The sequence below is a fragment of the Dermacentor albipictus genome, chromosome 10, assembly GCF_038994185.2.
Source record: "Dermacentor albipictus isolate Rhodes 1998 colony chromosome 10, USDA_Dalb.pri_finalv2, whole genome shotgun sequence".
Classification (NCBI taxonomy): Eukaryota; Metazoa; Arthropoda; class Arachnida; order Ixodida; family Ixodidae; genus Dermacentor; species Dermacentor albipictus.
The window spans coordinates 69044990-69057064 of NC_091830.1; the positions used below are offsets into that span (position 1 = coordinate 69044990).

Consider the following 12075-nt stretch of genomic DNA (forward strand, 5'->3'; position numbering starts at 1 on the left):
CGCCGCCTACAAGCGCCGAGTTGACGCGAGCACTGTTGACTCTTTCATCGGTGTACAGTGCTGACATGACCCTTGCTCAGATCGAGGTGAATATGATCGCACGCAGCCAGAACGCCGTCCAAACAACAATCAACAAGTTCTTCAAGCTACTGCAGCAATAAAACCGGCTGCCTGACGATGCACATGTACATAATAAACCGGCAGTCGGCTGCATACAGAGTTTTTGAATGCGTTTTTTTATAGCCGCTTCACTGATGCTTTAACAGGGTTTCGGAAACCTGGTACTTCGCCCTTTACCTCTAGATCCGAGAAAAAAAGAAGAAAAAAGTGTGTTTTTGCATGCATTCATTATTTCGGACTGCCTGAATTTTCTGACGTTTTTACGTTCCCTAGAGGGTCTGAAAAACCGGTCGTTGACTGTACCTCATCATTACTTTGGGCTCTAAGAAACGTTTACAGTCTTCCTTTGTTCTTGATTCGTGCATGCACCATCGACGTTTGATGCCTGCAACACCACTGGCGATGCTCCTCTTTGTGCCAACGTTCCGAGATGCTTTCAGTGCAACGCTACACCTTGCTACCCTTTTCGATTGATTGCCTTTAGGCAAAACTACCATTTTTTTTTAGTCCAGGAATGTGGGCTTGAACTTTCTAGGTGCAGCTCTACACGAGCAAGAAAAATATGAGTAAATTTCTATTTGCTCTGAAAAACCGACATGTTTCTCGCCGTGTGACCTTTGAAGGCCTTCATGTTAGCTTTGTTTGCTTTCTTGTTCATCTTCGTTAACATGTAACTGCGAAGCCAAAGCAGCTGGAATTTGGTCCACTGCAATCGTGCTTAGAAGATGAAGCCATCCTCAAGCGCCTACTCGGACGTCTCGCTGCACGTAAAGTTGTGTGATAAAAAGATACGTGCTACTTTTCTTGTAAAGGAGTAGTGCCCATGCACATTTCCAGCTGACGTGGGAGTGAGGAAACTCTGCACAAATGTGTACAGTGCGTACGACACCCGCAGCCCATGGGCAATGTGGTGTACATACGTTGCACAATATGCCTGTGCACAGCACAACGGTACAAGACACAAAGCGCCGGGATACGACTTGCGCCAGTGCTTATTCAATGACTACATGAGCGATTAGATGGGACATCGCACCAAATAGAGGTTACTGAACCAGAAAACATGACGTGCGGTTGCTTCAGAGCAATTGGCAAAGAAAAAAAGAAGTGCAAAGGAGTCATGAACATTGAATTCAGGAGTGGAAAGTATGCCAAACTGTGTCTCCGAATTCAGTTGCTAGTCTTGCCTTCCGGTGCTGCCAATATATTGCAGTGCCTGCACCACTTGGATAAGACGTAACGAACCCGGAAGGACGGATGTGCAACATGGGCACATTCTTTGAAGCTTTCACAAACGCTTCGGGTCGTTCACCCAGTCATCGCTGCACCTGTGTCGTGTTCTGACATTGTAAACGGAGGCATCGGATGGAGGCAGAAGCAAGCAGTGGTAGCGTCACCTCGTGATCAAACCTGGTAGCACCTACGGGAGTGCAGCAAAAAGCATTTATACCCCCGAGTCTTTTCAAGCATTTATTATATCCAAGCTTAGTACTTCTATACCGTCTGCAACATCTGACGTGTAATCCTGTGTGAGGGTACGAAGGTTACAGAAAGTATGAAGAAGACTCGAGCACAAGTAGAAGGAGCGCACGGCACAAACGCTGGACTTGCAACTAAGCTTTAGTTCAGTGAAAAATGCCACAGATGTTCCTGTGTGTTGTGCTGGCTCTGTTCGGTACAATGCAGACGTGCCTGCCGCCTCAATGCCGACCGCACCTTCACTCGTTGGCGCCACTGGTAGCCACTGCACGAAAACTGTTGTGAAACTCCCCTATACGGAATCGTCTTAAAACACTTAAGCCCTGGAGCGGCGGTTGCGAGAAATTGCAACTGACAGTCGTGCCCAGAACAGGAGCAGTGCACGCGTAACGCGAATGGTATGTGTGTGGCTCCCTCTGATGGCAAGTTTTTGCTTCGGCCACTTTCATTTTCCTTTAACTTATCATCTCTACACTTCAATTAAAAGCAACAAATAATTTTCTCTCTTTTTTTTTGCTTCATTATCTGTTGGCTTCATTTAATCATGAATAAAAAAATTGGGCCCCTCGACTCCTCATTTTCTCGTTCATTACATCGAAGGGTCTTGACTTTTGCAGGTTTGGTGCCTTTGTGTAGCATATGAGGTTTCATTGGTCAGCTGCCCGCTCCTAAATGTTCACGTACTATGTGACGTCATTGGTCAAAAGGATAACCTGTTTCCATGGCCATGAGTGGTGCCAGCTTACTGTGCCAGTGTTGAATAGTGTACACATAGATGTGTACCCAGGGATGTGGACGTGGGAGCAGCCACTGTAGCACAATTTCTAGTGCAACGCACACGTAACGTGAAGGGTGCGGGGTCAGCTACCACTGGCATCAGGTTGCTTTTTCGTCCACTTTAATTTTCCTTTAGCTTATCATTTTTACGTTCCTATTAAAGAACAAGAAGTAACTTCCCCTACACTTTCCTTGGCTTCATTGTCTGTTTGCTTCGTACGGTGGTGACAAAAAGATAACCTGGCCCCCCAGTTCTCGTTCACAAGCTGTGCGGTGTTGTGCCTGACGATTGGATGTGCTGTGACCACTCTGTTGACAGGAGGTGACGCGGCTGCCCGTGGTGGTGTCGTCTGCGCCAGCGTCAAAGCGGGAGGTGCGCGAGGAGGCTGCGACAGACAAGCAGAACCCCGTGTACCCTCGCCCTGACACGGGACAGATGATCCCCTTCAAGCCCAAGCAGATCTGCCGTGAGCCAATACACCTATTTCTCTCTCTCTCTCTCATTTGCGCGCCAGATTTGTCTGCTGTGACTCTGTTGTGTTGAGTACTTTCTTTGTACTGTACAGTCAAACCATGATGGAACAAACACCGATACACTCAAACCTTGATATAACGAATTTCAGTTGAACAGAATCTGCAGTGCAACAAATTAGTTTGATATCCTGATCTTAGTTTCGTTGAAAACCATGTATTCCTTTTTCGCGATTTGACGAAGTAATTTTGTGACATGGTTTCGGTAACGTTCTTGTCCCTTTTTCAGTGGGTTAGTAAATCCAGCAAAATGCTATAAAACTGTTGGCTGAGGCGGAAGTCATTATTTGCAAGCGTCCTTCAGCATGAAAAGTTTGCGTGGCAAAAGGCGTCATTGTCTGAACGAGATAATTGCGTTCGTTGAAGTGCCCGCATAGCAGGGCAGTATGCAGGAAGGAAAATCTGCGCCGTATGGCACGTTGGTAAAGAACTTGCGGAGGCCGCAGGGTGCGCAATAGCTTGGATTAACGGCAGCCAGTCTCTAAGGCCATGCTTTTGTGTGTTACGTCACCTTACATTTTGTAATTGTCTCTTTGAGATAGCCATCAATGCTTCACATTTTGGGCAAAACTGCGACTTTTTTTTTCCTCAAGAAAGACAAATATCTGTATCCTTTGACACTTTTTCTTGTTTTGAGGTCACCTTCCAATGGCCGTGGCAGGGCACTAAGTGTGGTCAACCATGGTGTCCAAAATTCATAGCACTGCGTGACGTGTCACATGCAATCTTGTTGCCATGAGCCACGCCGACTCGTTACTCTCAGCACAATCTGCACCGCACGTGCTGGTGCTCATAATCACACCATCGTGGCCCGACTTCCTTGCGATAAGTTTTTTATAAGTGCATATAACAAGATACTATCCACCAGCAATGTTCTGTGAATTTGTGAAATTATTTTTGCAGCCCAAACTTTAAAACATCAACTTAGTGAAATTCGTGATTAAACTAACTTTTTCACCGCAAGCCTGACTTCTGTATCGAGGTTCGACTCTATAAGAACTTATTGCATAAATGAGGTAAGTCTAAAATCTGGTTGGCCATGCTTTATACGAAGGAGTATTCTACTGCTACTGTAACAAAACGGAAAATGCAAGATTTGAGATGATATTGGTTACAGCGAAACGAAAATTGGTTTGGCAGCTTGAAGTACCGATGGTGATTGGGGCAGCAAATAATATATGTGGAACACTCGGCAAGGGCAACTTGAAATGGCACATTTTAGACGCACGCACGCATTTTGGCCCATGGCTTCGCTTGGCTTGTCTGCAGTCGGCAAGCTTATGTGCCAATCCTGTGTGATCACATTGATGGAACGGTTGCACATTAATGATGCTGCAAAGTGCATTTGTAATTTAGTGGTGCTCATGTGCGGCTTATTGGCATGGCAAGCCACTGAGAAGCTGCCAGTTTTTCTGGACTATCATGATCATCATGCACGAGCTCAATTGAAAAATTTAGAGAGAATCATATTCTGGAGTTTGACATGCCAAAACCGTGATCAAAACCATGGATTGATTCTGACCACCTGGGGTTCTTTAGCGTGCACCTGAATCTAACTCCGTGAGCATTTTTTCATATCGCCCCATCAAAATGCAGCCACTGCAGCAGGTGAAAAATTAAAAAAAAAAGAATGCTTGTGGGTGTACGTGTCTACGTTTACACGCATATGACGAACCTTGGATGCAATGAAGATATTTGAGTCACAATGAAGTTGATTGTGACTCCATTAAATCAGTTGAATGGCTGATTGAGCGATTAAATAAGCCTTAAATAGCTGCAAGGACCATAGGAATTATTATAATGACGTTTAATTCTCATCCACAGCAACTGGGGCACACCTTGTTCCTGGTGGCGTGTTTCCTCCTCCACCGGCAGCTTCGGAACTGATGATGAGGCTACCACCACCCCATTGCTTCATGGTGAGGATGCTGAGACGTTGACTGATTCAAGTGTAACGTGGTAAAAAGGGTGGGCAGATCTTATCTACACTACCTTGACTACACTACCTACCTACACTACCTACTGACTACACTACACTACCTACCTACACTACCTACTGACTATCTACCTGATTACACTACACTACCTACCTACACTACCTACTGACTACCAACCTTGACTACACTACACTACCTACCTACACTACCTACTGACTACCTACCTGATTACACTACATTGATCTACACTACACTACCTACCTACACTACCTACCTGACTACACTACCTTGATCTACACCACCCTGACTGCCATAAAAGGCAACGAACAGCTGTTTTTGAAAGGGAAACGCTGCGAAACGACTAGTGCATGTGCTTTCTCTGTGATTTCATTCTCCTTAGTTCGACTTTAGAAAAAATGTGTTGGTGGGCACATATATTAAACATTGTTCGGCATGCAAATTTAGCATCATAACAGACATGCACAACAAAGAAGGCACAAGCAAACTGTCTTCTTCTCTGCCTGTGCATGTTTTTGCATTGTGTTTCCAAACATTGGATGCTGTGTTCTTGAATCTGTAGGAACCAACGACTAAATAATTAAAAGTATACAAATTAAGTTTTTGTGTGAAGAACATTTCATTGCTCTTCTCTCTTTTTGTGTGAACGGCCACTTATAAAAGGCGAACAGGTTCACATTTTTTTCTTAGCATGGGACTGTGGACTGTGCATAGTTAATGCAGGGGCACTAGCATTGTTTACTGTCGGTCATGGCCACCGTATAAACAGCAAGAGTGTGAGAAGTGCTAGAAGGTGTTTTGTCACATCAGCTGTGCTCTCTGCTTCTTTTTGTCTCCACCAGGGTCCCTTTGCAGCGGTTGATGAACTGATGGAGGTCTTCAGGACCATGAACCTGCCCGATAAACGTGAGCCACTTTATAGCTTTTTGGAGTCCAACTGTTGTTATTGCACTGCTGTCTTGTATGCGCATGGACGTCTTCAATGCGTATTGCTTGCAATGCTGCTTCTTTCCCCTTTGTTTTATTTTTTGCCTGCTCAATCTCTGCTCTTACTGTCAGATGTTTTGATCTTGAATTCAGACATTTTCTTTAACGGCAATGCACGCACAGCTGTAGGTATGCTATGTGCTCGTGTGTCGTCTAGTTCTTTTTTTTTTTTCGTTCTGGAACCGCAGGTTTATTGCAGCTAAAGTGCATATAATGGGACGAGTCCCTTCCCGAGGTGGTGTTGTCCTTCAACGACTGTATCTAGGGGCCTCAACTGATTTAGTGTTGCTCTGTAGTGTCCCATTAACCTGTCTCTCTCGCCTCCTTGTCTCCGCAGCCCCCCGTCCGAGCGAGAACGGCGTCTCGAAAGACCACTTGAAGCTCTTCGAGCACAACCAAGCGGGTGGCCCACAGACGGGCAATCCTGGCGGCGGCGGAGGCGGCGTCAAGCGCAAGCACCGCGACGGTGCCGCCGCTGGTGGAGGCGGCGGCACCAACGCGGGCGGTGCTGGCGCCGAAGAGAGCGAAGAAGAAGATGGTGGCCTCGCGCCACCCGCGCACGACATCTACCGATCGCGGCAACAGAAAAAGGTGCGCTGAGGCGGTGAGAGGGCCTGCATGCACGTCTGCTTTGTCATGGTGGCAGGTGCGTCATCACCGGCGGTGTGACGGGGAGTGTGTGACAGATCGCATCCGTGACAGCCTACTGCGTTGCAGCGGGATGCTCAAAACTAACCTCCTTTCAGATGACTTTCTGACGAGACAAGTTTTTCAACATCCCTTCTTGTTTGTTTTGACAGGGGTGTCTATTTACATTGCCTGGTAAATGACAGCACCGAAATTTTTTCCACCACGTATTGCATTCAAGAAGTTACTGCCACAGACTAAAGATAGAATACCCTCAGTGGCAAGTTATCCCTGCAACGTCTTGCAAGCAACCTCTTCCGCAGGGCAAGATGCCGTTTTGTCTGCAATGTTATGCAGTGCACAGAAGCTTGTTGGCCATCTTAAACATGCAGCACTAGTAGAAGCGATGGGACGGAGTAAAGTCCTTGTGTAGGCAGTTGCCCTTGCTGACACATCTCTCTTTGCTGGCATTGGCCGTGAACTTTCACAGAGTGTATTGTTGTTCCAAAATTTAAAAAGGAGCATTCCAAGTCGTTCTTAGGGCAGTTTTTATACCATAGCAGAAGCGAAATCACTCCAAGTTGCCATCTGATAAGGCAACATGTAGCTTGCCACACTTCCATGACAGGGCCTTCATTTGAACGAGCCCCAGTAAAAGAGGGCTCTTTATGTGGTAATGCTTTCCAATAGAAACAGTGCAGCTCTAGGAACTGCTCAGAAGATAGCTGGAGATCAGCACGGAGGCCAGCGCAAATGTTCGTCCAGAGTATCTTTTGGAGCACTTGTGTATGCTCACTTTTGTATGCTTTCCCCCTGAAAAAACTTTAGAGAGAGCTTTAAATTAGGAGATGCAAATGGATTTGCATTCCACTTGCAGATCCAAGCTGCTTGGTTATCAGCAAGGCCCAATTAGAATTTGGTTTTTAAGGCTCTCTACCTTTAGCTAAAAGAAAGCTTTGCCAAAAAAAAGGAAAAAGGAAGAGTTAGAGAGAGGTTTGCGAGGATGCTGGGCCAGCAGTTAGAAGGCATCCTCACTCCTTGGGCTCAACTTCGACTGCAGTGCGTTGTCATCTGTGCCAGATAGGACAGTCTGTCTCACACTAGCAAGTTTCTGCTCACACAGCTCAGCATAGTACACTCGTCAAAACATGAGCTGGTGCACTTAAATTTGACTGATGGCAGCAAATGCAGCTGCGCGGTTTCTTCAAGTCTGCACCAGTGTAGGGTTTTGGTTGCGTGTGACTTGGCTCAGCCCTGCACTGTGTGCCCAAAAGGTGTCTTACCTGCGAAGGCACAGCGTTTGTCCGCTCGCGGTGCTTGTGTCCGTCCGCTTGTGCGATGTTTGTGGCTAGGGATGCTATTTCAAACACTGCCTGATTCCGCCACACTGTCAGATTCGCCATCTTGCCATCTCTGATTGGCTCACAGGGTGGCCGTGCCTTCCCCGATTGGCTCGAAACAACAAAATGGCAGAATTTGACAACATGGCAAAATTTCATAGGGCTCAAAAGGCACTGTTTCCTACATATATAGCCCCCCCCCCCTTTTTCTTTAATGTAGCTGCACTAAGGAGTAGGGTAAATTAACTCTTACTCTTCCGGAGGGGGTTGTAACACTAGAGTAATTCCAACTCTACTTTGGAAAAATAGTAACTGCAAAGCTACCCAGGTAAGTGAGCCATAAAATAGCGCACTTCTCCATTACAGTGTGCTAGTGCTAGAAAGAAGAAAAAGAACTTCAATGCTAACATCTTTGGTGGTGTTGAAGCTTCTCACTAACCTGTCATCAACATCAGCATGACCACCATTTACTAACCCTTAAAAAAGGTCCCCTGTGGCATGTTTATACATAAAGGAGGAGCAAAGGTGTCGATAAAACACAATGGTTGCCACTTCAAGCATGAAGGAAACCACTTATTCGTACAAAACAGGAACAACAGCGTTAGAGTCGAATTTGAAATGAGCATGTGAGTGTTGAGGAAAATAAATGGCACCCGGAAAAGGGTGTGTTGTGGGCTCCTGGACCATCCACCAGAAAAACAGGTCAGCACATTTGACTCTGCACTGCGCTTAGGCCGACTTGTGCGGGGCCGAAGATCTCAGCTGCATGGCCTCTCGTCTTGCTTTTCTTAGTCTGCATTCGTGTGGCCAGATTTGGCCATGCCACAATTCCGGCAGCGTTGAGGAGTTTCACAGCAGTGTCTGGCATCTCGTGTTTCTTTTTCCTTTTTTTCCCCGCACCACTGTCACAAGCATGTGCGCAACTACATATGTGTACGGCAAGTTGCATGCATGAGTGTGGTTCTGAGGAACTGCGTGGAGCTGTAGATGTCTCGGATGTGTTTCGTTTCATCACATTTGTGCAACATAGCCGAAGCTACAATTCGCATCATAATATTTGAAGAGCAAATGTGCAGTAATATTTGAAGAGTCACTGAACCATCCTTATTTGGAAAGCCGTCGTGGTAGCGGGCAATCTGTGTGAGAAACATTCAAGCGTAGAGTTTTCTGCAGAAAGTGTTGGAGGCAGATCTAGTGCTAGTGTCTGAAGGAGCTGCTACTATGGCAGTTAAGTTGTTGTGGAAATGATGAGTGGTATGTGGATTGCTTCAACTTCTTCCTTTCGCTTCAGATGACTTTGTAAATCGATGATTTTCAAGTAAATATTGTATTACAAATGCGGCAATTTGCTACGATTAGTGCATCTGGGGAGAGACATCGCTTTCGTGCGGTTAAAAAAACACGGTTGCTTGAAAACTTCGATAAAAGTGTAATAACTAAAGCCCCAAGCCCGTAGATTGGACAAATTGATGTACCGCCGATCATTTCGTTGGTAGCTGTGTCATCGTAGTGTCTGAGATTACTTTAGTAAGTTTAGTACGAGACTCTGTGAATTCGAGGATAATTTGATATATTTTAAAACCTGCAGTTGCCTTGCCATTTGGTATGTGCAATTTGTTCACAGACGCAGGTAACCAGGTAAAAAAACCTTGCATGTGACCACCGTAGTCTTTACTGTAGTAGTTGTTAGACCTGATTTTTTTTACTGCATTGAGCACTAACTTGGATTCTGCGCATTTACCAGAATGTCAGCATACCCTGTAGCTTTGGCCTCTGCTTGTGAGCCTGGCGACATTGAGCGTAGTTGACTGCCTGTTTTGGGTCGAAACCATTCGTGCTCTTGTGTGTGCGTGTGTTCTTCCATTCCATTCATGCTTTTACTAGCTCCTCCTTTTTTTTCCCCTTTCTTTTGTAAACTTTTTGATGGCAGTGGCCTTTCCGAATGCCCCTATTTACAGAGTTGGCTTCTGTGGCTGTCTCTTTATACATGCTCGTATCCTATCACGTTTCTGTCCCTAATGTTTGGTGTGCACGTGGAAGCCCCTTTATGAGCACAGCCAACTTCCATTAATTTGACACCGATATGACCGACAAAATTGATCTAATTATATCCGGCGGGTTGAAATAAACAAGATGCGGGAAGAATGCCAGAACACACCACTGATTCATATGGATGTGTTTTCCTGATATTAACACAACCCCAAATGAAATGCACCCCGACTTTCTATGTGTCCAAAGTAGAAAACTAACGTAGAAATGACATTAGAGTTCCTAAACAAAGTATAAATCTAACGCGGACCCAATTTTAATGCGATATTGTTAAGGAGCCCATGTCGTGGGAAATCCGGCGTCGGCATCCTGTGTAGACGTCCAGCATGGGGCATCGCCTCAGCAAAAAGAATTTAGAACCAGATTCCGAAACACGCATACCCAACTACTTCTCTAACACCAAAGTTGCTCATACCTTGTCTTTCATTCGTTACAAAGTTATTCCTTAGAATTTTGAGATTGGCAGCCCAAAGACAAATGTAATGGAAAAGAAACACCGACAGCGCATATTCTTTATGTTAGCTCTTCTCAGACTGAAATATTAAAGGTGTGAAACAATAATAGCAGATCGACGCACGCAGGAGGCCGTGTTCCTACCAGAAAGCTTGCCTTCCTGTATAGTGTTCGCAGCCAGCGTTTCCCGGTAAACGTTACGGTTACATAAGTTGCAGTTGTTGGGAAATATGAAAAGCAGTAAGGGGTCTCTGAACGCTGTTGCGTTCCACTCCTAAAGGCGTAGCTTACGCGTCCTCCTAATTGTTTTAGCAAGATAAGTGGGTAAGGGTCTAAGATGTGTTGCACTTTGGCGGCCGGTTTCCTAAAGCCAGCTTTGCTTCAATACATTTGTGTTATGTGATAAAGCATATGTACGCCGCGAAGGAGGTTTTGCTTTCGTATCTGATTGCACCGACCAGGCAACTTTCAAGCCATTTTTTCTGGGAATAACAATAATAATAAAGGAACACATTAGAATCAGGCAAATAGTGTAAATGGACATTGTGGGCTATGGGTCTTGCTTGAAGATCTTTCTAGGGCAAGCTAAAAATGGGAATTTTCAATGGGAGGCGATGTGTTTTCAACGCATTCATTATCCTTCAAGCTCCGCTGAGACTGAAGCCACCACTGAAGGGGTCGCTATTGGGGGGACCATAGGGGTCAGCGTGCTGACTGGTCAAGAGCAAATTGTCCAGCAAAAGCAAATTTTAGGATCGAAATAACAAAAGTTTGGGCACATAGAAATGCATATGAGCGCTGGCCAGGAACTTCAGTTGGGAACGAATTAGCCATAAAATCATATTAACCGGAGTCAAATTAATAGAAGTCTTCCATATTTTCCTCTATATCCTGTGCACAATGTTTGTTGCTCTGTTCAAGATCGAATTTTTTTTTTTTCAATTCCTGAACAGCTCAAATTTGTAGATGAAGTCCTGCACAAGTTGTGTTTTCACTTTCGATAACACGGCACAACATTATACTGCTCCGAGTTTTAAGTTCATTAGTAGGTGAAGGAATGGGCAGAGACGTTCTTGTGGTATAGAGTACTGCTATAAGTGTACATATTATTGGGTTTTAGGCCCCCAAATGTCAACTACATGGAACATATTTTGTAAATTTTTTTCACATTCTTTCCACATACGTGTTGCACGATGCCCAACTTATGCGTTATATTCACGTCTTAGATGTGTTTCATTTTGTTTCTGCTTCAAGCAAAAATCAAATACCCCCTTTCGTTGCTCATTAGAAAGGGGCCATTGCATGGCGTTATGGAGAAAAAAAAATTGAAGAGATGCCCTGGCAATACTCTCTGTGAAGCCCCACTGAAACAGCGCCTATAAATTGTGAGGCAGCTTCTCCTCCCTTCTGCCTACCGATTCTGATTTCGGACCAAGAGGGCCACTTTGCAGTGCGCCGATCGAAGTCACGTCAGCTGAAACGAGCGACCTACGTTTTCGGCAACCGTTGCTATTTGCTCCATAAATGAGGGTCATCATCATCATCAGCCTGGTTACGCCCACTGCAGGGCAAAGGCCTTACCCATACTTCTCCAACTACCCCGGTCATGTACTAATTGTGGCCATGTTCCTGCACACTTTTTAATCTCATCCGCCCACCTAACTTTCTGCCGCCCCCTGCTATGCTTCCCTTCCCTTGGAATCCAGTTCGTAACCCTTAATGACCATCGGTTATCTTAATGACCATCGCTTAAATGAGGG

At 45.4% G+C, this 12075-nt stretch overlaps 1 protein-coding gene across 3 annotated transcripts in view; it reads left to right on the forward strand.

Moving 5' to 3' along the window:
* su(f) (cleavage stimulation factor subunit su(f)) overlaps positions 1–12075 on the forward strand; it is a 91768-nt gene that overhangs the window by 75453 nt on the left and 4240 nt on the right. For 2 of the 3 annotated variants that reach the window (XM_065428850.1, XM_065428858.1), the window contains exons 17-20: positions 2693–2840; positions 4729–4823; positions 5702–5765; positions 6184–6437. In XM_065428850.1, the coding sequence (XP_065284922.1) occupies positions 2693–2840; positions 4729–4823; positions 5702–5765; positions 6184–6437 (561 nt within the window). Of the gene's footprint in view, positions 1–2692; positions 2841–4728; positions 4824–5701; positions 5766–6183; positions 6493–12075 lie in introns of all 3 variants that reach the window. The other variant, XM_065428866.1, reaches the window with a different exon arrangement.